At 44.1% G+C, this 26,965-nt stretch overlaps 1 protein-coding gene across 2 annotated transcripts in view; it reads right to left on the reverse strand.

The window, feature by feature from the left end:
* Nucleotides 1-1,229: 1,229 nt before the first annotated feature.
* Nucleotides 1,230-26,965, reverse strand: part of GMPS (guanine monophosphate synthase) — a 43,002-nt gene continuing 17,266 nt past the window's right edge. For both annotated transcript variants that reach the window (XM_083442744.1, XM_083442745.1), the window contains exons 3-16: nt 24,858-24,972; nt 19,111-19,208; nt 17,851-17,954; nt 16,330-16,523; nt 15,744-15,909; nt 13,235-13,386; nt 11,358-11,531; nt 10,667-10,772; nt 9,244-9,359; nt 8,036-8,161; nt 5,178-5,293; nt 3,555-3,685; nt 2,523-2,695; nt 1,230-1,850 (exon numbers count right to left, since the gene is read on the reverse strand). In XM_083442744.1, coding sequence (XP_083298870.1) covers nt 1,749-1,850; nt 2,523-2,695; nt 3,555-3,685; nt 5,178-5,293; nt 8,036-8,161; nt 9,244-9,359; nt 10,667-10,772; nt 11,358-11,531; nt 13,235-13,386; nt 15,744-15,909; nt 16,330-16,523; nt 17,851-17,954; nt 19,111-19,208; nt 24,858-24,972 — 1,873 coding nt within the window. In that variant the 3' untranslated portion in view covers nt 1,230-1,748. The remainder of the gene's footprint in view (nt 1,851-2,522; nt 2,696-3,554; nt 3,686-5,177; nt 5,294-8,035; nt 8,162-9,243; nt 9,360-10,666; nt 10,773-11,357; nt 11,532-13,234; nt 13,387-15,743; nt 15,910-16,329; nt 16,524-17,850; nt 17,955-19,110; nt 19,209-24,857; nt 24,973-26,965) is intronic.

Below are 26,965 nucleotides of genomic sequence, written 5' to 3' on the forward strand. Positions count from 1 at the left end.
CCACACATATTGAAAACCACCCAGCTTCTGATCCTTACCCAAACCAGAGCCGAGAGGTTAACTCTATTTACCGTATTTTTTGCTCTATAAGACGCACCTAGTTTTAGAGGAGAACAAAAAAATATATCTCTCCCTCTCTGCGCAGCACCTCTCCAGCGAAGCGGGAGGAGAAACGGGCGCTGCATAGCTTCCCCTCTCTGTGCAGTGCCTCTCCAGCGAAGTGAAGTCAAAACAGCAAGAGGGATCGCTGCACAGCAATCCCTCTTGCTGTTCTGGCTTCTGGGATAACAGCGCAGCCTGCATTCACTCCATAAGACGCACACACATTTCCCCTTACTTTTTAGAGCGAAAAATATGGTACCCTTCTGACTTATTGGTGGTTTATTTCTCAAGAAATGCACAAACTAATTTATATCTAGATTGGCCCTGCTGCCTCCAAAACCCAATCACATACAAATCAGTACATTTTAGAAGAAAAGGAGTTTGGATTTGATATCCCGCTTTATCAGTACCCTAAGGAGTCTCAAAGCAGCTAACAATCTCCTTTCCCTTCCCACAACAAACGCTCTGTGAGGTGAGTGAGGCTGAGAGACTTCAGAGAAGTGTGACTGGCCCAAGGTCACCCAGCAGCTGCATGTGGAGGAGTGGAGACACGAACCCAGTTCACCAGATTATGAGACTACCACTCTTAACCACAACACCACACTGGCTTGGAAAGGAGTACACAGAGAGCAATTATTCCCCCTTGCTTTTCCAAAGCAGCCTCATATAAAATATAAGCCCAACGGTATGAATGATAGTTTGGCATAAAGACAAAGACAAAAACTGAGAAAGGGCAGATAAGATTTTGATGGCTGCAAGGTGGATCGTTCCTCCCTTTGATTTTGCCTGAACCACAAGATGCATTTCCAACTGTATACATAATTCATGTTTGGCTCCCTTGTAACTGATTTAATGTACATTAAATATAGATATCACTGCACGGTGGGGGAAATGTATGCTTTTACATTTTTAAACAAAACTTGCTTTAAAAAGCATTATGGAAGAGGGACAGGAGAGCAAAGGGGGGGAGACACAGTCATTATTTGAGTGCCAGGTGTTATTGTTGCCTTAAAAGTCAACACTTATTGCCATGGGCTTAATACTCCAAACGATATGGAACAGGAATTCATACAGTACGCAGCAAAACAAATTATACATTGATTCCACAACTCAACAATACCTACTACTCCATTTGGCAAAATATTTATTTATAATAAATCTGTTTCAAAAGCAGTTGTTGGTCGCTTTCCCGCCCCGCCCCCCCCAAACCCATTATTTTAATAGGCTCCGACATTGGTTTTGGTAAATGTAAATAAACGGTCTCTTTTTACACAGTATACAAAAGAAAATGAAAATAAAAAATAAAAAGAGACATTGAAATGACGTAACAGTAGAAACAGTCAGTAAGACCCAAAAAAAGGCAAAGCAATATGAATCTATCTGCACGTAGGCAACACTGCCCTAATTATTTACCCGTACGTATCCTCAGCCCACTTACCTTGCTCCCCGCCCCCCCCGCCCCCAACATCATTCTTAATTTGCAGATTATGCTCCAGGAAAGGGGGGCGGGGAGAGAGAATCACATATGATGTAGCAGCAGCTCCAGCGACTCTGTTTCACAGTACTGCATGTCAACACTGGGAATGGTTTCTGATATAATTTAAAACTGCATACAGTACTTTCATACAAGGAGGGGGAGGGAATAATTATTCCCACTCAGTTGTTCCTGGTGGTTTTGAAGTCAAGTCATACATCACCCGGGAGATGCCAGGAATCTTCTTAATCTCTGCCACCATCTTCAACACAACCTGCGTTTATTTAGGAACAAAACAAAGTGAGAAGAGCGGTTAAGTAGACAGGCTCCCTGGTCTGAATGAGGGATAAATCGGGGCTGTAATGTAAGGCACAGGGTATTCATTCGACTACTTTACACAACTGTCTAGAAAGGAGTAGGAATGAAGTTTTAAAATATAGCCTGGTATTATTTTGTTTGCAAAAAAACAAAAACAAAAAATCAGGCAAACATTTTGGAGAGGAAGCTCATACACTTACTACAGTCATAGCTTGGAAATAGAACGGAATCCGTTCTGGAAGTCCGTTCGACTTCCAAAACATTCGGAAACCAAAGCGCGGCTTCTGGTTGGTTGCAGGAAGCTTCTGCAGCCAATCAGAAGCCCTGTCGGACGTTTGGGTTCCAAAAAATGTTTGCAAACCAGAACACTCACTTTCCGGGTTTGCGGTGTGTGGGAGCCAAAACATTAGACTTGCAAGGCATTCGGGATACAAGGTACAACTGTCCAGCACAGGCTTGGGCGATGTACTGATACATCGCCCAGGAGCAGTTTGAGGGCCAGAGCACACATTTATTTCTGTGCTACAAAAACGAACTTTTAAACTATTTTGAATAAAGGAACAAGCACAGTTTCCATATTAGCAAAGAAAGAAAAGGCAGTTCCGAATGATTATTCTGAAAGTTTTACCTCTTCTGGTATCTCATTGCCGGGAGTCGCTGCAATACCCGTCATGAAATCACTAGTGATGAAGGTCCGAATGACCACAGATCTTTGACAGGAAGGCTGCTTCTGAAGGGGGTCTCGGTCAAAATGCAACGGTGTCAAGATGACTGGCATCTGGCTGATTTTTCCGGCATAACCTTGGCATAAGAAAGTAAGAATATTGCAATTCACAAACCGTTATATGGACCGAGAGAGCCGGCGTAGTGTAATGATTAGAGCAAATCGTCAGGAATGACTAAAGTTGTGGTTGAACAACACCCAGAGGTTGGCAGGTCCCCCATCCCTCAATTACATTGCTGGACTAGGACTTGGGAGACCAGAATTCCTACTCCCGATTCAGTCGTGGAGCTCATTGGGTAGTCTTGGGCCAATCACTAGCTTGGCCTAATCTATGTCACAGGGTTGTTGTCAGGATAAAATAGGGGGAGGGAGCTCATTTTGCCATCCTGAGCAGCTCTAAGGAAGGGCAGGATACAAACGAAAACAAAGAGCAGCATAAAGACAGACTGTACTCTATGGTACAATTCAGAAACTGCTCTTGGTTAAGAGCTGCATGCATCAAATTCCATTGGTACCTCGGCTTACATACGCTTCAGGTTACATACGCTTCAGGTTACAGACTCCGCTAACCCAGAAATAGTGCTTCAGGTTAAGAACTTTGCTTCAGGATGAGAACAGAAATTGTGCTCCGGCGGCGCAGCAGCAGCAGGAGGCCCCATTAGTTAAAGTGGTGCTTCAGATTAAGAACAGTTTCAGGTTAAGTACGGACCTCCGGAACGAATTAAGTACTTAACCCGAGGTACCACTGTAGTTTCTTTTAAAACTTTCGTGTGATGCACTTTCGTGTGATTCAGTTTATTGTCTTGCACCAAAATCTGGGTTGCTTGACAAATTCTGAACTGTTAAGTGGTCTTTGCCAATGGCGACTCAAGGGCAGCAGACCTCTTAGCAATTAACTAAGCAATGACCTTCCACTGAACAAATGCACATACTAACCAGACTCCCTGAGAATATTATGAGCCTCAAAATCAGCTTGCCGCAATGTGCTGAGGACTCCTGTTGTCAGGAAAGTGGGAGTAACGTCTGTGGGAGGTTCTTTGACAGGTGGGCCAAACACATAGACCACTCTACGGAGGGAAGAAAATGAAGCGTTGGAGTGTGTGGTATATTGCAAACTGAATAATGCAAGCACTTCGCTGGCTAGGGCCAAAAGGAGTTTCCGTCCCCAACTTCTTGTGCCAGGTTAGGGAAAGATGAGCAATAAACTACCAGAATAGCAGACAGTATTATAAATTCTGGCTTTGTCCAACCATGTAAAACTTCGGTGCACAGTGCCTTTAATTCCCACAGGCAGAAGTTCAATCATTTATTTAAAAAGCCAGGTATCCCGTTTGGAAAACGTTAACATTCAGAATATGTGCAGTCTTTTTATTCCAATACTAAAGGCAAAAGTTTGCTTCCTTCCCTTACTTTAAAAGCCCCCACTGTTAAGAGCACTCATGCCTGCAGCACTTGACACTTAGCTTTTCAGTATACAGTGGCACCTTGGTTTTCGAACGAATTACCATATTTTTCGCTCTATAAGACGCACCAGACCACAAGACGCACCTAGTTTTTGGAGGAGGAAAACAAGAAAAAAAAAATTCTGAATCTCAGAAGCCAGAACAGCAAGAGGGATCGCTGCGCAGTGAAAGCAGCAATCCCTCTTGCTGTTCTGGTTTCTGGGATAGCTGCGCAGCCTGCATTCGCTCCATAAGACGCACACACATTTCCCCTTACTTTTTAGGAGGGAAAAAGAGAGTCTTATAGAGCAAAAAATATGGTATTTTCTCTTTTTGAATCGAGTGGAATGCTTCTTTAAAAAGCAAGGCTTTACTCTGAGTCTGTAGTATGAAGAGCATTTTAGCTCCTGTGCCCTGTAACTGACACATACAATACTCAGATCCACCTAGAAGGGTGCCTGCCATCTTCATGAGATAAGCTTACAGAGCCTTTATTGCTTGTGAATTGCTGCTGGCCTCGCTTTGATGGTCTCTGGCCTACAAGTTTCAAGATACCAAAAGCTTTTGACGTGGCTTCTCTCTCTTAAGGTCAACCTTTTCATCTCTCCCATCAATTCACTCTGACACTAACAGTGCAATCCTAGGCATGTATTCAAAGGGACACACTCAGCGTAGCAGCTCATGCAAGCCTACGTGTGCTTACACAGAAGTAAGCGCCGCTAAACAGAGTGGGGCTTACTTCTGAGTCAAGGCAATTCTGTCATAAATGTTATGACTATGCCGAAGTACAATTTTATTTGATAAATGTGTTGCAACTGGTGAATTTAATGTGGTTAAAGCAATAAAATAAGTCTAGGTTTGATAAGAAGGTATTGCATATGTACTTCGATTCCCAGCAATCCTAAAACAAGATCCCCGCCCCGCTGGCTTCAAAATTTCCAAAAGTTTTACATCTCCAATTTATAATAAGCACTCAAGAAAGGCAGTAGCATATTCTTCTATACGGTAGTTTCGTTTTTACTTCTTGTGTGTAAGTTAAAAGTTTACCAAAGCAATAATGTAAGCAAACAACAAAATCAGCAGCAGCTGTATTTTTTTTAATACTGCAGATATATACCGGTTTATGTTGTGACACATGCGGGGGATGAGTCTTGATAGGAACATAAGGGACTCCCAGTGTGGAGCATCTTTGCTGGAGATCCCACATACATAGCTGTAGGAGCGGCAATCACCCTGCAAAGCAGCAAAACAAAATCGACAGCTGAAACATTTGCATTAGCTGAAACCTCATCGAGTTCTTTCCTTGCAACAAGTTATATACCGTTTGACACTCCAGTTTGCACACTGCTGTGTATGGAGATGTGGGGAAAGAGGTACGGTAAAGGTAAAGGTACCCCTGCCCGTACGGGCCAGTCTTGACAGACTCTAGGGTTGTGGGCCCATCTCACTCAAAGAGGCCGGGGGCCAGCGCTGTCCGAAGACACTTCCGGGTCACGTGGCCAGCGTGACAACGCTGCTCTGGCGAGCCAGAGCCGCACACGGAAACGCCGTTTACCTTCCCGCTAGTAAGCGGTCCCTATTTATCTACTTGACAGACTCTAGGGTTGTGGGCCCATCTCACTCAAAGAGGCCGGGGGCCAGCGCTGTCCGAAGACACTTCCGGGTTACGTGGCCAGCGTGACAACGCTGCTCTGGCGAGCCAGAGCCGCACACGGAAATGCCGTTTACCTTCCCGCTAGTAAGCGGTCCCTATTTATCTACTTGCACCCGAGAGTGCTTTCGAACTGCTAGGTTGGCAGGCGCTGGGACCAAACAACGGGAGCGCACCCCGCCGCAGGGATTCGAACCGCCAACCTTTCGATCGGCAAGCCCTAGGTGCTGAGGCTTTAACCCACAGCGCCACCCGCGTCCCTTGGGGAAAGAGGTACAAAGGATTAAATTAGCAACAATTAATTCAGAAAAGCTTACTTGAAATGCCTGATGAAATTATGCCTTCCCAAAATGCCTTAAATTCAATGGGGGGTGGTCCTACCTGATGTCAGCCAAGGGGCAGCTTCACAGAACCAGGCACAGAATGCTGAATATGCACAGATTCTGGCAGATATGAGCCTTGCATCTCGGTCATGGAGGACCACTAATCATGACTCCCCTGAACACTTCCAGGATCAGACAGGAATTATAAAGCATCAAGTGGTCTGTACCCTGGACCCAAGTTAAGGGCCTTGCAACAAGGACTAGTAAGGTAGAGCTGAGCGATATCCCGTTTTAAACATTGTGATATACCTATACAGTGGTACCTCGGTTTAAGAACAGTCCTGTTTACGAACGATTCAGTTTACGAACTCCGCAAAACCGGAAGTAGTGTCCTGGTTTGCAAACTTTACCTTGGTTTACGAACGGAATCTGAACAGTGGAAGGGCACCGGCGGCGGGAGGCCTCATTAGGGAAAGTGCGCCTCGGTTTAAGAATGGTTTCGGTTTAAGAACGGACTTCCAGAACAGATTAAGCTCGTAAACCGAGGTACCCCTGTATCATGATGTCTGAAAGAAGGATGCAACTATGTAGAGGCAAACGGAGTACTGGCAGCTGCTACTACTTAGGGGTCTAAAACTGATGCATTTTTACTTACCTTTAACTGTTGTTGTTTTATAGTAATAAGCAACAGGAAGCAGGAGCCACGAGAGAAGTGATAGCCGGCTTCGCGGTTTCCCCCATATTGGAATTTTTTACATAGTGCGTGCGCATGCGCGCGCACACACACACACTGTGATTCTCGATATATTGCCAAATCATACATTATGAAACTGTTATCATGATGCAGACTTCAAACCAATTTTGGACGATGTATTGATATATCACCCTGCCTACTGGTAGCACATGGGTAGCCAGTACAGTCGTACCTCAGAAGTCAAATGAAATCCATTCCAGAAGTCCGTTCAACTTCCAAAACAACTGGGAACAAAGGCGCGGCTTGTGACTGGCTGCAGGAACCTGACGGACGTTTGGGTTCCAAAGAACCAGAACACTCACAAGTAACATGAGGTATGACTGTACAAGCTTTTAAGCACCAGAGGTCTGGGCTTGTGAAAGCCCATCCTCATCAACTCTAGCTTGTGGCATCTTAAATCAGGCAGAGCATCCAGGCCAAGCCCAAGTGTTCCACACATGGTTCATTGCAATGGTCAAATTGCCAATCTAGGAATCACCAGGGTGAGGCAAGACCGTTTCAAGGATGTAGCTGGCGAAAGGCACTCCTAGCCACTTGAGCTTCTAAGCAACTAAGATGAATCCAAGCACATGAATCCCTGAACCGCAAGCCCCTTCTTTCAGAGGGATTGTGACTCTGTCCAGAACAGACAACTGGCCTATCTCCCAGAGCCAATAAAGCTACAATGCACGCAGTTCTGAGCCTTTAATTGGCTTTGTGTCTGACAGGGGCCTGAACTGCCCCAGGAAAGCAGAACTGGTTTGTTTGTTTACTTATTTACTGAAAAGCATTTCTCAACCCCAACGTATTTAAAGTATCTCTAAGTGGCATAGAAAAATAGAAGAAGAAGAAGAAGAAGAAGAAGAAGAAGAAGAAGAAGAAGAAGAAGAAGAAGAAGACAGTATAAGGAGGACTTTAAAACGAGTCTTATAAAAGCAGAACAGGTTAAAGCAGAATTTTGTCTGCAGTGAGCAAATTGGTAGGAATATACGTATGAGCCTCCAGCTGCTGCTTCTCCGACGGAAGCCTGAACCTGATGGAATACAGTGTGAGTGATGCTATTTAATCTTAAGAATGCTTCAGTATTTCCAGGCCTTACCAAAGCGACCATTCAGACATTTAGAGGCTGTCACATATATTTTTTAAAAAATAGCTCTTCCATTGCTTAATCCCAATCCATTTTGGACGTACTCTATTTTGGCTCCAGAAACGCTAAATTTGTTACCTGCAAGTTTTACGTATGATTACCACAGCGTCAACGCACTCACCTGTACTCCTACAGTTTTGATTGGCAGCAGAAAGGCATTCAACGAATGTAGACTTGTGATTTGCATCAGTTTCTCCTGGTCTTCCTCAGTTGTACACGCTTTGACCCTCTGCAACAGAGTGTGAGGCTGGACAGCAAAGGGGAAAAGTCCAATCAAAACACCTGAGATTATTACTCAGCTACGTCTCACTGGAAGCTAGTGTTTTGCATAGAGGCAGAAGTTGGAAAATAAGGGGTTCTTCAACAAAAAGGCCAGGAGTGTGGCTAGACCAGTGCTGCCATATCATGTTAGTTTAAGGTCCAATCAGATTTCTTATTTCTAAACCACCCAGCATCTACTACACATAGTACAAATATATAATCCATGGGTAGGCAGACTAAGGCCCGGGGGCCAGATGAGACCCAATCGCCTTCTAAATCTAGCCCGTGGACGGTCCTGGAATCAGTGTGTTTTTACATGAGCAGAATGTGTGCTTTTATTTGAAATTCATCTCTGGGTTATTTGTGGGGCATAGGAATTTGTTCATTTTTATTTTTATTTTCAAAATATATTCCGGCCCCCCACAAGGTCTGAGAGACCTTGCTTAAAAAGTTTGCTAACCCCTGAATCAGAGGCATTCCCAGCTGGAAGCACTTGGCTACTCCTGTGCTAAATGCAAGATAACACGGTGCTTTTCAAATGCTGTTGGATTCCGACTCCAACCAATCCAGCCAGCATAGCCAATGGCAAGGAATGCTGGGAGTTGTAGTCCCAGCAACACTGGGGGGGCACCATGCTAGCTACATCTGATATAACTAATACAAAAGAGGTTGGGGAAGGGAACCCGTGTTAAATTGCTAGGCTATGAAGGATCAGAAGATAAGGGTAGAAACCAAGACAGAACACACAAAATGGGGAGCGGAGGGGATTCATCTCGAGAACTTTCTTGAAGGAAGAAAAGACACTGCAGGGCCTACTCTGCAAACAATGGCTTACTGACAGGGAAAACCAGCATAATCTGATGGGAAACACAGGAAGGGAAGGTGAGGCTATGGAGCAGGAGGGATAGGAAGAAAGTGCACTAGAAAGAACAATGTCTTGAGGGTTCTTTGGCAAGTGGCTTAAGGAAATTGAAATAAAGGGATAATTAAGCCAAGCTTCTCTATCAAAGTGGCTTGTCATAATCCACATAGGAATTTATACCCTTCAATTCTAGTCGCAATAATTACCTTTTTAACACTCGCAGAAAAGTCTGCTATGATTTTCAAAATGTTGTTCGTTTCAGGGAAGTCTTTGCAAACATACGGTTCTTCGGCACATATTACCCTAATTGCAAGGCCAGGACCTGAAAAAAACAGTATTGGAACAGCACCGTGGAATCGGTTACCAACATATAAGTGGCAAGTTGTATTTCAGCAATGCTACATACATGACTGCGCTTATGAGTGTTTAGGCCATGCTGCCATTTATCTGCAACGCGCTTGGCTTGCATATGCAAAAGCAGCAGTGAGGTCTGAAGCACTATTTACTCTTATTGTGAGGCTTCACCTGAAAAAAAGAAAAGGGCTGTATGCTCACTCCTGCTCCCAGCTCCATGTGCTACTTCCTTGATCTCCCTTGCCCTATATTTGGCTTCCGTTTCTCCTCCCCACCAAATAGCCCAAACCCCTTCGCATTCTTCAGCTGAAAGGCAAGCTTGGAATAGTTTACTCTGCATTGTTTGGAAAGACGATCATGTAGTGAATCCTGCAAGACCTGCTCCCTGCTTGCCTGGCTTATTTTCACCTGGCTTGGGAGGCCAGGGCCTTGACTGTTTCTGCAGTTCAGGATGGCTACAGATTGTGTGGGGAGGGCATTGTCTAAGGCAGGCAAAGGCAAACTCAACCCTCCAGATGTTTCGGGACTACAACTCCCATCATCCCTGACCACTGGTCCTGTTAGCTAGGGATGATGGGAGTTGTAATCCCAAAACATCTGGAAAGCAGAGTTTGCCTATGCCTGGTCTAAGGGCTGTTGCTGGGGTCAAGATTTAGCTTTGGAGATGTTATTATTTTTGCTGTTAACTAGGTTTTCTGTTTATGGTTTAATTATCAGTGGCTTGTTAAATTTCATTGCTCATTTAATAAGAGGAGGCGTTTCCCTAAGTTTATTGCTCGTGACCATTTAAACTTTGTGACGCCTTGCAACTGTTAGTGATTCGGGTTAACCTTTTAATGTTGTGAGACCCGCTGAGCACCGTTGAATTATGGAAAGGCAGCATACAAATACGCCGTGTTGGAATTGCATACATATTCAGTAAAAATTAGTTTTTAAAAAGATTCCACTTAAAGCTGTGCAGGCTTTTGACTACAATAGAGTTTCTATTGCAAAGTTTTGACACTGTCTATAGTCTGTCAGTTAGGCTCCAACCACAGTATACACACTTCCATGAACAGAAAATCTTTCCTTTTGCAGAAGGGCACCGGTGGATCCACTTCTTGGTGAATTCTGCTAATGCGATGATGCCCTGGGCAGCATCAAGGATCACCATGGTTGAGCAGGGGGTCCACCATCAAGAGCCCCCTGGGAGATAGACTTACTGAGAGAGGAGGCCCCTGTGAAGGGTGTGTTGCTCAAAGTTCCCTCAAAACCTGGAACAGAAACCACCTGTACCTGGGAATGGGTGTCTTGAGACCAGCTCTTCCGGCAGACCCAGTTCTCTCCCAAGCACTCTCACTTCGTCCTTATGGAAATCTTTCAGTGGTTCTATTACCTTCCCCTGCAATGGAAAACAGCGCATTTCGCATTCGGGCCCTCTCTTTGGAGTAATACAGAACTAATGAGAAAACAAATCCAATACAACGATGCCGCTATACAACTGGGACTATAATTTAAACCTCGCTTCTCCCACCCCAATGAAATCGCCGCAGGAGCCAAAGCAACAGGGAAGTGATTCAAAGCACTTAGTAGGGAGGGCTGAGAAACTGCTGCGATAAGGCATAAACGTATTCCGTAAAATTAATGCAGTCTAGCTGTTTTTGGTCTCCTGGTGACTAAACCAGAACAAATTCTGATTTATATCATAGACTGGATCTGAAAGGGTTGTTCTGTTTATCCAGTATAAAAATCTCTTTGTAAGTTGTCCTGTATACAAATACCCATGAGACGTTGGGTTAGTATTGGGGGTGGGAGAAGGCCTTTATACATGATAGGACCACCACCAATTTCTAAAAGCGTTACTTGAAAATACTGCCTAAAATGCTCAACGCTACATACAAAGCCATGAAGGAAATGCAACAGGTCTTGTGTTGCTTACCACAGTCAACCGGCCCATCTGAACAATTAGACGTAACTTTCTATTTACCTCTTCCCTCAGCTTTCTGATGAGCTCTGTGTCGTTGTGATGAGTCTTGATGACTTCTGCTTTGCCACTGGCAACCACAGAAGCACTTTCAATGAGGTCGGGCCTCAACGTTCCCTGAGCTAGGAAGACCTCTTCCGGTTTCAGGTTCATTTCTCCAATAACTTCATTAGCAATCTATGGGGTTTGGGGGTGGGAGAAGAGGAGAGAGAAGCGGAGAAGATGCTTCCCTGTAATCAAGTCCTCAAATTTTATTACAAGGCTTCATTTTTCCTTGAGAACTGCAGCCCTCTCTGCATGATAAGGAGATATTCATGCTCCGTGCCTTCCACTTAGTAGGAAGCATAAATTTAATTTAACAATGTTTATCCATCCCCTATTATTGTTAATGTAACAACTGATTTTACCAAAGCTATGAACTCTAACACTGGGAAGAAACAATGAACTGTATGACAATGTAGCCTTCTTCATATTTTTTCAACTGTAGATATTACACTATTACAACGTACTAAATGTATTGTTTCTGTTGGCACAACAATAAGTGTTATGTGAGTGTGTGTTTGTGTTTGAGATTAATGTTTGGCATTGTACACACTGTGTTTCTACCACAGTTTTTTTCACCATGCAAGCTGTTAGCAAAAATGCATTCGTTATTTTTTAGCCAAGCTAGCAATAAATAAACTCTTAAGAGTCTGTGCCAGCTGCTGCAGCAACCTCTTTCTAATGATGCAAGCATTCCCTTTATAGCTATTTGTGAATTAAGTGTCAGGGTTAGAGAATAAGTGCTTTAAGGGCTGGCTGGCCCTGCCAGTACAGAATTACAACATGGTCATTCTGAACATACACAAAATGCAAAGGACAGTGGGTAACCTCTACTGGACAAAAGGATGGGTTCTACTTTAAAGCCTATTACATTTCATCTATATTAAAAGCTGGGCTCCAGTTATAGGTACTCTGTTGAGGAAGAAGAAGAAGAGCTTGGATTTGATATCCCGCCTTTCACTCCCTTTAAGGAGTCTCAAAGTGGCTAACATTCTCCTTTCCCTTCCTCCCCCACAACAAACACTCTGTGAGGTGAGTGGGGCTGAGATACTTCAAAGTAGTGTGACTGGCCCAAGGTCACCCAGCAGCTGCATGTGGAGAAGCGGAGACGAAAACCCGGTTCCCCAGATTACGAGACTACCGCTCTTAACCACTACACCACACTGGCTGCAGCCCTTGATAATTCAACTACTTCCACCATTTCAGTGATCTTCCTGGCTATTCCAGAGCTGTGGAACTTGCTTGAAAAAAAGGAAAACAACACCTCTCAAGCCAGTAAGGCTCAATCTTGTTATTCCTATTCGGATCTCCTTACAAATCTATACCACAGACCCAAACTGACTGGAAACATCTGGCTGAAACATCTGGAGCTACCACCAATTCATTTAACCAGAGGCCTCTAGTCCAAGGATAAAGTGAAATAAGGACGTATTAAAATAAGAACAGTATATTCTAACTAGCCATTACACTTGAAATATATCCTAAAGGAGGTAACCCAAGGTCTTCATAATGAGATGGAGGTTGACCCTTTGGGGTGTAATATCACTGCGACGATGTCTCGGTCATGCTACGAGCACATCTCTGAACAAGAATGCATCCCAAAAATGTTGGGAACTGCTGAATTAACAGAAAAGAGGCTTTTTCAGCTCCATGTCTAGAGATTGTAATTTGGAAGCAAAATGCCCAAATCAGCTAATGGGCGCGCGCGCGCACACACACACACACAGCTAGCAAATGTAAAACTTTAAAACTGTGAAAATCCAACATCCTCCTCTTGAAAACTAGGGCAGGGGGAAAGGGTACATTTGAAGTTTCTCCCTAAATTCTAGAACAGATACCTTCACAAAGGTGTCACCAATAATTTTGCGTTTTTCCTCGGGACTTGTTGTCATATTCAGTGTTTTGCTAATCCTTTTTCGTGGAGTTCTGTCTTCCTCGGAGATGGGCAGAGTTGTTGTGCCATTGTAGAACGAATGAGCTGCATTTACCACTGAAGAAACAGACAAGGTTTGCTATTAAGAAAAACTCTGAAATGATATGAGAACTCACATGCTCAGATATTCCCTTACCCATGTCCAATTAAAACATCTTTCCCCCCTAACAAAACATTTCCTTTACTTCCTCCCCTGCCAAGTTATACTATAACAGGCATAAACCAACTCGGCCCTCCAGATGTTTTGAGACTACGATTCCCATCATCCCTGGCCACTGGTCCTGTTAGATAGGGATGATGGGAGTTGTAGTCCCAAAACATCTGGAGGGCCGAGTTTGCCTATGCCTGTACTATAGCTTTATCAAGTTGTGGGGGGGCAGATCAGTTTAAACACAGGGTACTAAAGAAAAAAACAATTTGGCAACTAAACTGTAGAATCTAAAAACATTCTGAACACTGGCTTTTACAGACTCTTGTTTATTGGCATAATAAAAGGCAAAACTGTAAACTGCAGCCAGTCATTACCCACAAGACAGAGAAATGAGAGTAATCTTTCTTCCATGACAGTGTGAAAGTAATCCCAAAAGATGACAAGAAGAGGAGGTTTGTTATATTATCGTTACTATTGACACGACACTTTAAAAAGCAACAGAACCAGGAGACAGATCCCTGCTCTGCAAACCTTACAATAAAGACACGGGAGAATCGGAGATTACAGGCAAGGAGTATTGACAACATCTGGTCTGGGCGCTGAGGGACTACCTCACAAAGTCTGTGTCGTTCTTGCTTCCAGACTCGGCCATTAACCAAGAGGAGGCATTTTCCGAGAACAAACGTCTATCCTAACTCGGAGCCACTGAAGAATACATTAAACCAAACATTTCATGGGAAAATATGGCTAATAATAATAATAATTTATTATTTATACCCCACCTATCTGGTTGGGTTTCCCCAGCCACTCTGGGCGGCTCCCAACAGAATATTAAAAACACAATAAAACATCAAACATTAAAAACTTCCGGTGTCTTCTAAATGTCAGGTAGTTGTTTATTTCCTTGACATCTGATGGGAGGGCATTCCACAGGGCGGGCGCCACTGCCGAGAAGGCCCTCTGCCTGGTTCCCTGCAACCTCACTTTGCACAGTGAAGGAACCGCCAGAAGGCCCTCAGCACTGGACCTCCATGTCTAGGCAAAACGATGGGGGTGGAGACTCTCCTTCAGGTATCCTGGGCTGAGGCCATTTAGGGCCTTAAAGGTCAGCACCAACACTTTGAACTGTGCTCGGAAACATACTGGGAGCCAAAGTAGGTCTTGCAGGACTGGTGTTACATGGTATCTGCGGCTGTGAAAAGGGGTGGGGGGTGGGGAGTAAGGGAAAGTTGGAGCCACACAGGCATTCTAGGGGAAGTTTATGGGGCAGAAAGGGAACGTGGGTGAGCCTGAAAACAGGAGAAGGGATAGCTTCTAACATCGTGCCAAGAGAACTTTTATTTCTAATCAGCAGACTGTCCTGTTGGTTTGAAGTTCCAGCAGATGTTTTCCAAGAAAAATAAAATCCTAAATTGGGGTGCACTCCCAGAGTCATTGGATGAGAGGTCCCATCATTCCTGGCCATTGGGCATGCTGAATGGGACAAATGGGAGTTGGAGTCCAACAATGTTTGGAAGGCACCATGTTGGCTAGCTATAGCTGCAGAAGAATCTGCATTTTCTGGGCTACAGACACTGAAAAGCAGTTAATGATCTGAAACAAATTACCGTATTTTTCGTTCTATAGGACACACATTCTCCCCTCCAAAAATTAAGGGGATATGTGTGTGCGTCCTATAGAGCGAATGCAGGCTGCGCCGCTAAGCCCAAAGCCAGAACAGGAAGACGGAGCACTGCGGAGCGCTCGGTCTCGCTGTTCTAGCTTGGGGATGGCTGTGCGCAAAGCCTCTCCAGGGCAGCGGGGTGCCTTCACCCCGCTGTCCTGCAGAGGCTAGCAAGGCTGTTCCCAAGCCAGAACAGCGAGACGGAGGGCTCTGTCTCGCTCTTCTAGCTTGGGGATGGCTGTGCGCAAAGCCTCTGCAGGGCAGCGGGGCGCTGCGGTCCAAAGGCTTCAGGGATCTTTGAGGCTGGCGGTGGGGGAAAACAGCGCTTCCCCCCACCGCCAGCCCCACAAGCTCTGGTGAATGTACCTTGAACACACCTTGTTTTAGAGGGGGAGAACAAGAAAAAAAAAATTTCCCTGTTCTCCCCCTCCTATGGTCCGGTGCGTCCTATGGTCCGGTGCGTCCAATGCAGCGAAAAATACGGTAATGTTAAAACTAACTAACTGACAAATGGAGAAACTAGGATTATGGAAAGAAACCAGAACTTCAGGGGCTTTTTTTCCATTTTTTGTATTTGTGAAGAAGGGAGTGCTGTTGTACCTTTGACTTGAATTCCCAACTTTTTGAGTGCTTCTTCCACAGACTGGCTTTCCCTCTTGCGCATAAATCCATTATCTATGTGCACTGCTATCACCTGGTCTTGATTTAAAGCACGGTTCAGTAAAGCTGTACACACTGTTGAGTCCACGCCTCCACTGAGTAAAACCTGCAAGGGTTGATGGGGGCAGGGTGAGAATCATTAAAATGAATTTCAATAAACAGAAAAATGCCTTCATCTGCACACTGAAGTTCATTTGCTTTACTACCTTTCCATAGTTTACTGAAGTATCAAAGCCACAGTACACCAAACATGGTAGGATAGCATCCCACCCTTTTTGTAAAAAATGACATAGGCTAAAGCAGCCTTTGCTGACCTGATGCCCTCCAGGTGTTTTTGACTACAACTCCCATCAGCTCCGGCCAGCACAGGGGGCTGATGGGAGTTGTAGTCCAAAACATCCAAAAGGCACCAGGCTGGTAAAGGCTGGGCTGAACCATGGAAACAGGAAGCAGTAAGTTGCATCATAAGCAACTGCTATTCTTATGAAGAGGAATGAGCATTGAAATCAAACTTTCAAAATCTTACCAGGACTTTTGACGAGCCGACTTTTTCTTTTATGTCTCGAATGCACTCCAGTTCTCTGTTTTGAACGGTGAAGGTGCCGCTGCAGCCGGCAATATCGTAAAGGAAGTTTTTCAACATTGCTTTTCCGTTCACTGTTAGGCTAACTTCAGGATGGAACTGGGCTCCGTACAGTTTTTTAGATTCATTTGCTATAGCTTGGGGTGTGAAAAGAAAAGAAAAGTCAGAACACTTAAGAATCACATCAATATGGACAAGAAACCCTTTATATTTGGGTAAAGGGACCCCTGACCATTAGGTCCAGTCGTGACCGACTCTGGGGTTGCGGTGCTCATCTCGCTCTATAGGCCAAGGGAGCTGGCATTTGTCCGCAGACAGTTTCCGGGTCATGTGGCCAGCACGACTAAGCCGCTTCTGGTGAACCAGAGCAGCACACGGAAACGCCGTTTACCTTCCCGCTGGAGTGGTACCTATTTATCTACTTGCACTTTGACGTGCTTTCGAACTGCTAGGTTGGCAGGAGGATATTTGGGTAGTGAATTGCAAATCAACAATAAAACTAACCAGAGGGAAGTATTTGTTAAAGTATGGTTAAATTTTGTATCTACCACCATCTTTCCTGGGGAAATCTAAGCATATACTATTGTTACGCTGTGTGTAAATGAACATTATTACTATTATTATTACTATTATTATTATTATTATTAACCTATTAGTCACTTTTTTGACAAAGTTAACACAAAGCAACTTACAACAATAAAGAACGAATACATTAAAATCAGTATAAAAACAAAAGAGAAAAATCTAAAACATATAGCAGAGAATTCAGCTATGTGAGGCGTAAATGTGGTTAATCTGAGGTAAGGAAACAAACAGTATATGCTGAACAAAATACCAGAATAAGACTTTCTTTTTGTAGTAAGGATTGCTCTTGGCTTACTGATCAAGATTCAAGTGAAATAAACCCTTGTCTGGACATAACACTGAGTCAGGAATCATGGCTTGCTCCCCACGCATGATAGCAGGCAGGCTCAGAACCACCCAAATTATCCTGAATGCACCAAACCATCAACTGTGATTGCCCATGGTGTGACCTGGGTCAAAGCTGTTTCCCACATGAATTCCTTTGCAAGGTGATCACAACACTGTGGTATCCAAACTTCTCTAATTTAAAATACTATTTAAAAAATTAACTCCATGCAATTTATCACTGAATACTAAGATGACGGCCACACTTTTCTGTTTCAATTGGACCTTGCCAATACACATTTTTAAATTCTTAAGCTTTGCTAGGAATCCAAGATGCAAAATGCTTGCCATTTAAATGTACAGATATGGGAGATTCCTAAGTTGCACTAGACTCACTGAACTCAATGGACTTAAGTCTGTTGAGTTCAATGGGTTCATTCTCAGTATGGCTAATGTTGGATATCACCCCTTAGCTTTGCATTGTTTTTGTTCCACATTTTGCTTGACAGGTTCTTTATGAGCCAATCAATGGTTAACAATGAGGAAAATACAAACCTGCTATAACATTTCCAGACTGTGCAACAACCTTGAATCCATCTGCTACTTTATCTACACTATCTCCATGAGTGAGGAGCACAATCTCGTCCTTCTGAAGTCCCCTAAGTAAAAACAGGAAAAAACACAATCACCAAAACAATGCATATTATTATTATTATTTAAAGCCCTTAATGCAAAATTAAGTATACAATAGTTCTATTTATTTATTCCACCAATTTTCCCATATTTCTTCAAAACGGTTCAGAAGGAACAGATTACCTTATTTTTCGCCCCATAGGACGCACTTTTCCCCCTCCAAAAATGAAGGGGAAATGTGTGTGCGTCCTATGGGGCGAATGCAGGCTTTCGTTGAAGCCTGGAGAGCGAGTGGGGTTGGTCGCACCGACCCCTCTCGCTCTCCAGGCTTCGCGCGGCTGTCCGCAAGGCACGGGAGCCCGGCACTGGGCTCCCGCGGCTTGCAGAGAGTTGCCTGCATGCCGAAGGCTGGGCGCGCTGAGCTCAACGCGCCCAGACTTCGCGCGGCTCTCTGCAAGGCACGGGAGCCCAGCGCCGGGCTCCCGCAGCTTGCAGAGAGTTGCCTGTTCTAGGGCTGGGGTCGGGGTCAGGGGAAGCTCGGGCTTCCCCCGCACTTGGCGGGGAAATAATTTTTTTCCCCTTTATTTCCCCCCCAAAAAACTAGTTGCGCCTTATGGGACGGTACGTCCTATAGGGCGAAAAATACAGTATGTCCAGAGCAGAGTACCATATTTTTCTGTGTATAAGACGCTCCCCATGTATAAGGCGCCCCCTGTTTTGGGGGACTCAAATTGAAGAATACGGGGGAAGATGGCTCACCCACACACGGCGAAAATTCCGCCCCTTGTCTGTCCCCTCGCCGGTAGAAGCTGCCAATTGCTCGCCCAATTGCCGCAGCGTCAGCCAATCAACACCAGCCCTTGACGCAGCAACCAATAACACGCCCAACAGCCGCTGACAGCTGCAGCAGCAACCAATCAAATGTCCACCCTATGCACTATCCCTGTATAAGACGACCCTCACTTTTCAGCATAATTTTTAAAGGAAAAACCTAGTCTTATACACAGAAAAGTACGATAATTGGGGAGGAGCACAGGGGGCTGCAGGAGGAGGAGAGGAGGGGTAAGTCCTTGTCCTGCTGGTGAAACGCTGAATTCAACCTACACGTTTCCATTAAAAACTGCCCTTGATAAACTTCAAGGCTGTCCCACAAATTAGCTTCCCCTTCCAGCATCTGCATACCTGAACAGTGAACATGTGTTATCCAGTGTAATGCTGAAGACTCCATCTTCTCTGACATCTTTTTTGTGTACCGTGCCTCCAAACACCTTATTCATCATCTGACAAAATGAGAAAAAGTCAATGAGCTCCCCCAATCCAGTCCTACCATCAACAACACTGGGCTCCCCTCCCCCTTTGCACCAGCATCAACACACACAAAATTAGCCAGGGATCAGGCAACTCATTCAGCATGATGGAAACCCATGTTGTTGTTGTTTAGTCGTTCAGTCGTGTCCGACTCTTCGTGACCCCATGGACCAGAGCACGCCAGGCACTCCTGTCTTCCACTGCCACCCGCAGTTTGGTCAGATTCATGTTTGTAGCTTCGAGAACACTGTCTAACCATCTCGTCCTCTGTCGTCCCCTTCTCCTTGTGCCCTCCATCTTTCCCAACATCAGGGTCTTTTCCAGTGAGTCTTCTCTTCTCATGAGGTGGCCAAAGTATTAGAGCCTCAGCTTCAGGATCTGTCCTTCCAGTGAGCACTCAGGGCTGATTTCCTTAAGAATGGATGCGTTTGATCTTCTTGCAGTCCATGGGACTCTCAAGAGTCTCCTCCAGCACCATAATTCAAAAGCGTCAATTCTTCAGCGATCAGCCTTCTTTATGGTCCAGCTCTTGGAAACCCATAGCCAGCAACAAAGCCGCAGCTAATTTGGATATTAAAATTCAACACTGCAAGTAATTTCCATGGGATTTGTAATCCAGCCTCTCTTAATGTTTGCCTGCACTGCTCCCCTCTACACCACTATACAGCAATAGACTGCTTCTCATTTTGTTTTATTTTTAATTCCAAAGGATTCCTACTAGCTACTAAATTATGGAGAATGCTATGGAGGGGAAAGAGAAGGTTTATTAGCTGCTTCTGCCTTTCTTCGGGTATCTAGCTTGCATTAAAAGTACAAATATAAAGAGTTACCAACAACATACGTGCTCAATTGTGGGAGAAAAATAAGCCAGGTTTAATAAGATATTGTTGCTTTGCGGGGTTTCCCAAAATGGTCAATAATGATCCCCTGGGGTCAATGGGCTGTGTGGAGGGGATGAATAAAAACCTAGAGGTGGAAAGGGGCCTGGGTGGAAAAGGGTTTTTTGCAAGGCATAGGGCACTAATTTGGAAACTGGAAGTAGGAAGCACAAGCCACAGAAATGAAAGGTTTATCTACTTGCACTTTTTGGCATGCTTTTGAACTGCTAAGTTGGCAGGAGTGAGCACATATTCAATATTTGTTGTTGTTTTATTGTTTGCAAAACCATTTCTAATAAAAACATGATTATTTACACACCTAAAAGAATCCTCTGCAGAGTCTAATAAGCAGTTTGAAGGTTGGAGGTGTGAAAACTGCTTCAAGCTACAATCACAAAAAAACATCTACTGGATAACCGCATCTCGTGTCACTGGATAGCCACCGAACCCAGTTTCAATTGCTTGTAAATGCTTAGGCCTTAATCTCACTGACAGCTGAACTGGCTCACCTGTCCTTGGATTATACTGCTCAAGGCTAAAGCTCAGAACGCATTGCTCCTCTATTCTTCCAATTCCCTATACATGGAAGAACATCTACTGTTCTGTGCTCAGGGTCTGGATCAGGCTTCCTTAGCCTCGGCCCTCCAGATGTTTTTGGCCTACAACTCCCATGATCCCTAGCTAGCAGGACCAGTGGTCAGGGATGATGGGAACTGTAGTCCCAAAACTTCTGGAGGGCCGAGGTTGGGGAAGCCTGGTCTGGATTTTCCTGGATGGAACGGCAATCATGTAAGTCCCTATCTGGAGTCAGAGTGCTATAACCTTAAAACAGATTTGTCACCTAATAATAACATTATAATAATTTATTATTTATACCCTGCCCATCTGGCTGGGTTTCCCCAGCCACTCTGGCCAGCTTCCAACAAAACACTAAAATACAATAACCTATTAAACATTAAAAGCTTCCCTAAACAGGGCTGCCTTCAGGTGTCTTCTAAAAGTTTGGTAGTTATTTTTCTCTTTGACATCTGGTGGGAGGGTGTTCCACAGGGTGGTGCCACTACTGAGAAGGCCCTCTGCCTGGTTCCCATTAACTTGGCTTCTCGCAGCGAGGGAACCGCCAGAAGGCCCTCGGAGCTGGACCTCAGTGTCTGGGCAGAACGTTGGGAGGTGGAGACGCTCCTTCAGGTATACTGGACCAAGGCCGTTTAGGGCTTTAAAGGTCAGCACCAACACTTTGAATTGTGCTCAGAAACGTACTGGGAGTTATATGGTCTCGCTGGTGTTATATGGTCTCGGTGGCCGCTCCCAGTCACCAATCTAGCTGCCACATTCTGGATTAGTGGTAGTTTCTGGGTCACCTTCAAAGGTAGCCCCACGTAGAGCGCATTGCAGTAGTCCAAGTGAGAGATAAGTAGAGCATGCACCACTCTGGCAACAGTCTGTGGGCAGGTAGGGTCTTAGCCTGCGTACCAGGTGGAGCTGATAAACATGTGCCCCAGACACAGAATTGACCTGCGCCTCCATGGACAGCTGTGAGTCCATAATGACTCCCAGGCTGCACACCTGGTCCTTCTGGGGCACACTTACCACATTTAGGACCAGAGAGTCCTCCACACCCGCCCGTCCCGTCCCCCCCAAAAAGTACTTCTGCCTTGTCAGGATTCAACTTCAACCTGTTAGCCACCATCCATCCTCCAACCGCCTCCAGACACTCACACAGGACCTTCACTGCCTAATCTACTGTTTGCGAGAACTAGGCGCCATTAATGGGTGCGTTCAGGCAGGGGTGTGTGTCCAAACCATCATAAAAGTGATCTAGGTGCACGGCCCTTCAGGATAGCTCAGTTGGTTAGATCATGGTGCTGATGATGTGAAGCTTGCAAGTTTGATCCCCTGTATGAACTAGATGATCCTCAGGGTCTCTTCCAACTCTACAATTCTATGATTCTATGTCTGCACTGGACATATGGAAACATGCAAGGCACTGCTATTCCTGGTTTCCAGCTCCTTTAGTGATATGTATTACTAAAGCACTAGAGTATCTGCTTTTTTATTACAGTGTTCATACAGATGGGGGGAAAGCCATTCATTATTCCTTCAGCATCGCATCATAGCAGAAGATTATCCGTTCCACTCAACCAGTGGGGCCAATGTTTCTATCTTGGATTACAGCCTTCGCCAACGACAGACTACTCCTTGTGCGTATAAGCATGACTATTTCAGCGAGCAATCTGAAAACTTGCTTTATTATTATTTCTCACTATAGTGTATTTGATCTCTCACAAAGCCTTGCTATTTGAGGGAGTTCTGTTTTGACACGGCATTCATCGCGCTTGACTGTTTCCACATTGTTGCAGCAAACTTTTAAACAGCGGTATTTGATTTCACAGAGACGAGCAGACCCCGTACACAGTCTTTTGCAAGCTCACTCAGGCTCAGTCATGAGGCTGGTGTTGTTGTTCCTGGATTTGCGCACTAATGCGCTGCAGTACAACACCGAGATAGTCCCACTTCCTGGCACAACACATACTTTCGAATCTGTAGAGGCAGAAACCAGCTTTTGCTTCCCCAAATTTAGCCAGGGCTTTCCAATGATTTCTGGGGTTTAGACTTCACCCTTAAATAGAACGCAGGACCTGCCCATCTCGTTCAGATCAAAGGCTTATCAAATCCAGCAATACTCACAGCGGCAAAGCAGATGGCTATGGAGTGCAATACAGTGGTACCTCGGTTTACGAACAGTCCTGTTTATGAACTATTTGGTTTACGAACTCCGCAAAACCAGAAGTAGTCTCTCGGTTTGCGAACTTCACCTCGGTCTACGAACGGAAGTTGAATGGTAGAAGGGAACCGGAGGTGGGAGGCCTCATTAGGGAAAGTGCGTCTCAGTTTAAGAACAGAATTGGTTTAGGAACGGACTTCAGGAACGGATTAAGTTCGTAAACCGAGGTACCACTGTGTAGCCCTAACCCAAACAGGTTCCATATCACTTACTTCCGATGTAGAAAAATGAACTGTATAAAATACTTCCTTTTCAAAAAGAGAAACAGAGCCACAGTGGACCTCTCAGCCTCATTCGTGCTGCTCTCACAGAAAGCTGGACTTCCCTCGCTGACACCCTTAGGCTCAGCCCCTGCTCTATATTTCACGATTCATTAAATTTTTCCCACTAGACCCATCCTGCAGGGCACGTGGTTGGGTAAACCACAACGGTTCTCATGGTCTTGCCAGTTCCGATTGCTCTTTTCCCATTTGCTTTAGAAGTTCATGCTCATTTTAATGTATGCAATTCTCCTGGCTCTCGGTCGTCCCCCTGGCCTTTCTAAGTTCGGATTTACCTCTTTCCTCAGCTGTTCCTTCTTCTGTGCTCTTGTTCCTGGCCATTTCAGGACCTATATTCCAGAAGATCTCTTTCTCTCTTCTTGATTCTTGTATTCAAACCTTCTTCCTCCGTGGCAACTCATTCTGCTGGTCACAACTTAGGCCTTGTCACTCCTTCACGCCACTCCAATTTTCGCTCCAGCTAAGGTATGTCAGATCTAGCCTTTCCAAACGTCATCCTTTCATAGCTACCTATTCTAACAAACTCCCTGTTCTATTTTATGTTGATTATTGCAATCATTTGCTTACTGTTTCTTCCTACCCCTCCACTTAAACCTATTATCTCTATTCTCAACACTTCCCCAAGTGCTTCATTTTCTTCTCTTCATGCTTTAATCGCGTTGCATCCCTCTTAAGGGTTCTCTCCACTGGTTTCCGCTATTGAACCGAGACTGCCGTTGACTTCCAAGCCTCTTCACGGTCTTGGCCTGTTATCATCTTAGTTGTTTTCTCTCTATTCTCCTTCTTGGTCTCACCATTCATCAGATACTAATCTTCTTACTAAGCTTCCACTCTCCGTTGTGCTATTCCTTGTCTTGTGTATTCTCTCTCACGACCCCTTCGGGCACGGAAATCTCTCTCTTGAAATATTTGGCAGCCTTGCTCTTTGTCCTCATTTAATAAATTATTAAAACACACTTTTTCTCTCTCTCTTTGGCATTTCATTCTTGATAACGTCCTGCTTTGATGCATTTGTCTTCTTATCATCAGGGCTTATTTTCTGCCCTCTTAACTTTTTGCTGTTGTTTTGTTTTTTTGCAACATTTCCCTCCAAACCACCTCTCATATTGTTATCTGGATTGGGGGCCTATAGAGCAGGCTCCCAATATTCACGTTCAGGACTTCGTATATCTAAAGCGCTTATTTTTTATAAGTAAACCTAAGGTCTGTGCATGTAAAGTTCTCACAGTGCCTTAATGAGAGCCCCCAGATTAATTTGCGTAAATGCTAAATATCAAAGCAAACTTAAATACCAATACAAGCCCATTTAATATAACTGACAGGCCACAGCCATCCTTGTTTTTAAAATTATGCATGTTTTCCCCTCAATAGTGATGGCCTCAAAAGGCTCATGAATCACCACACAGCAGGCTTCTGTACACTTTGAACAACAGATGTGCTTGCAAAAGCCTTGTATCCATGCATAGATTGCACCTGGGACTGCACTGAGCATGATATGCAAGGAATTAATACACAACCATTTCTCAATTTTTTTCAAAAGGGTCCTTATCTGCATCTGCTTAAATCAACTTCAAACATAATTTTCATGCATTGTGCAGCTATGCACCACACACAAAAGCCAGCAATTTGCTCTTAACGGAGCTACAAAAACATACAGCCATAAAATGATATTTGCACCTGCATGCCATAGCAGATTCCAAGAACTGGTTTGCCTATCGTAAATATTGCTGGGTCGAACCAGGGAGCATCTTCTGCATAAACTGAATTTGGTCCTCCAGATATGATAATAGCCCTGCAAAAGAAACAGGTATTTTTTAAAAAAAATAAAGAAGTAAAGATTGATTTTTGGAACTAAACCACTTTAATAAAAATTCCATTTTGATACCTACTTTCAAAAACAAAAACAAAAAACCTTTATAAAGAAAGTTGTGGCATCCTGATCTATAAAATGAGCAAGCTGTGCTTTACTGGAACAGTGAATTCTCAAGGCTGACATTAAAAATACTTTTTTTAAAAAAGATGTTCATTAGTGCAGCTTTTAAAAAATTAGAAGCAAATAAGAACCACCCTGTAGTTAGATTTCTGCCTTTCTAAATTTCAGCATCCAGCAAAAACAAAAATTATGCTATATGCCAATGACCCACATCTCCTAGTTTAAAGGTTAAGGGGTATTTTTGATTCAAGACTCTGCGGCTTCTTTGTTAATTCTTACAAACAATAATTCTTATAGGTGTTGTGAAAACTGTTTTTAAAAACACCCTGTAGTTTATTAGCATTTTCACAGTATTATACAACAGTATAGTCCCTTATTTGTGCAGATGATTGGTGGCTTCGTCGATGTGTGTGCGTTTGGCTCTTGCGGCCCTGCGGGTGAGCGATTTATGGCACCCCCCCTCAAAAAAAACAAAAACCAAGTCTGGGGAATCCCCTCCGTAAAAAAGCTCAAAAACTCTGGACAATCTCCCCCTCATTTTCTCAATTTTTAGTCCCAAAAAAGAGGGGGCGTCTTATACCCGGGGTGTGTTATACATTGAAAATTACGGTATTTTCCACTTAAATATATATATCTCAAAGTAATTTAAAACCAAAGTTTTAAAAATATACAATAAAAATCACATAGTTAGAAACAGATTTACCGTATTTTTCCATCTTTAAGACGCCCCCATATATTAGACACCCCCTATTCTGGGGGACTCCAATTTAAGAAAATGGGGGGGGGGATCTATCCATGTAGAAGACACCCCCAAATTTTGGACATTATTTTTTAGGGGAAAAACCTAGTCTTATACACGGAAAAATACGGTAGCTGTACAAGAACACAGGTGTTGCCTAAAAGCCCAGGGAAACAAAATTGTATTTGCCAAATGGCAGGGTTGACCCTCAGGACAGCATACCATAAACGTGTGTGTGTGTGTGTGTGTGTGTGTGTGTGTGTCCCTGTGAGGGAGGTTAGGCCCTATGTCACCCAGTGAGTTACATGGCTGAGTGGGGATTCAAACTCTGGTCTCCCATGTGTAACACTGTTACATGACACTAGCTGAGCATTCATTTTGTACACTGATGGCACAAAGGGGCATTCTCAGCAGCTATTTTAGAACAGCAAATCGTCCTATCTCTGGAAAATCTCCAGAACCGAATCCTAAATATTATCTAGAAATACTTAAAAGACCGGAAAGGATACTATATATCTAAAAGCTACCAAAAAGAGTTCACTAATGTAGTAAAAACTTGGAAAACTAGCTCTTTGTAAAAGTTTTACATAGGAAGCCAATCTACAGAACGCTTTCCACTGTATTAATGATTTATTTTTTTTAGATTTCTGGAAATTACGGAACACTTTGTTAACCAAGTTGACTTTAAACGCCTGGAAATAAGTGAGGAGAAGAACTATCGTTCTGATATCGAACTTCAGCGTTGCAATAGGCACTTTATTTGTAGGCTTGGGCAAACTTTTCAGCTGAAGCCTTTTTGGCTTGAGGCTCTTTTTTAACGCTCTTTTCTTTTTCTTAGGGGTCGACAATACAAACAGCAAAGTTTTTTTGTGGACAGCACCACTACAGCATGTGTGAACACAGAAGGGTGGGGATGTTACATATTCAAATATTCTCCCCCTTGTGTTGCAGCAGGGGAAGGAAATCTCCCTCTGCTATGCAGATTTTTTATTTTAAAAGAATCCTGTCAAGGGAAAGAGTTAACTTAGCATCCTCACGGGCCAACTTCAAAGCATGCAACCTGATGGACTTTAAGCCACTTGATCCTTTGATTGCACAAATTGGCCCTTAGAG

This window comes from Podarcis tiliguerta (genome assembly GCF_965153285.1).
Source record: "Podarcis tiliguerta genome assembly, chromosome: 5".
NCBI classification, from domain to species: domain Eukaryota; kingdom Metazoa; phylum Chordata; class Lepidosauria; order Squamata; family Lacertidae; genus Podarcis; species Podarcis tiliguerta.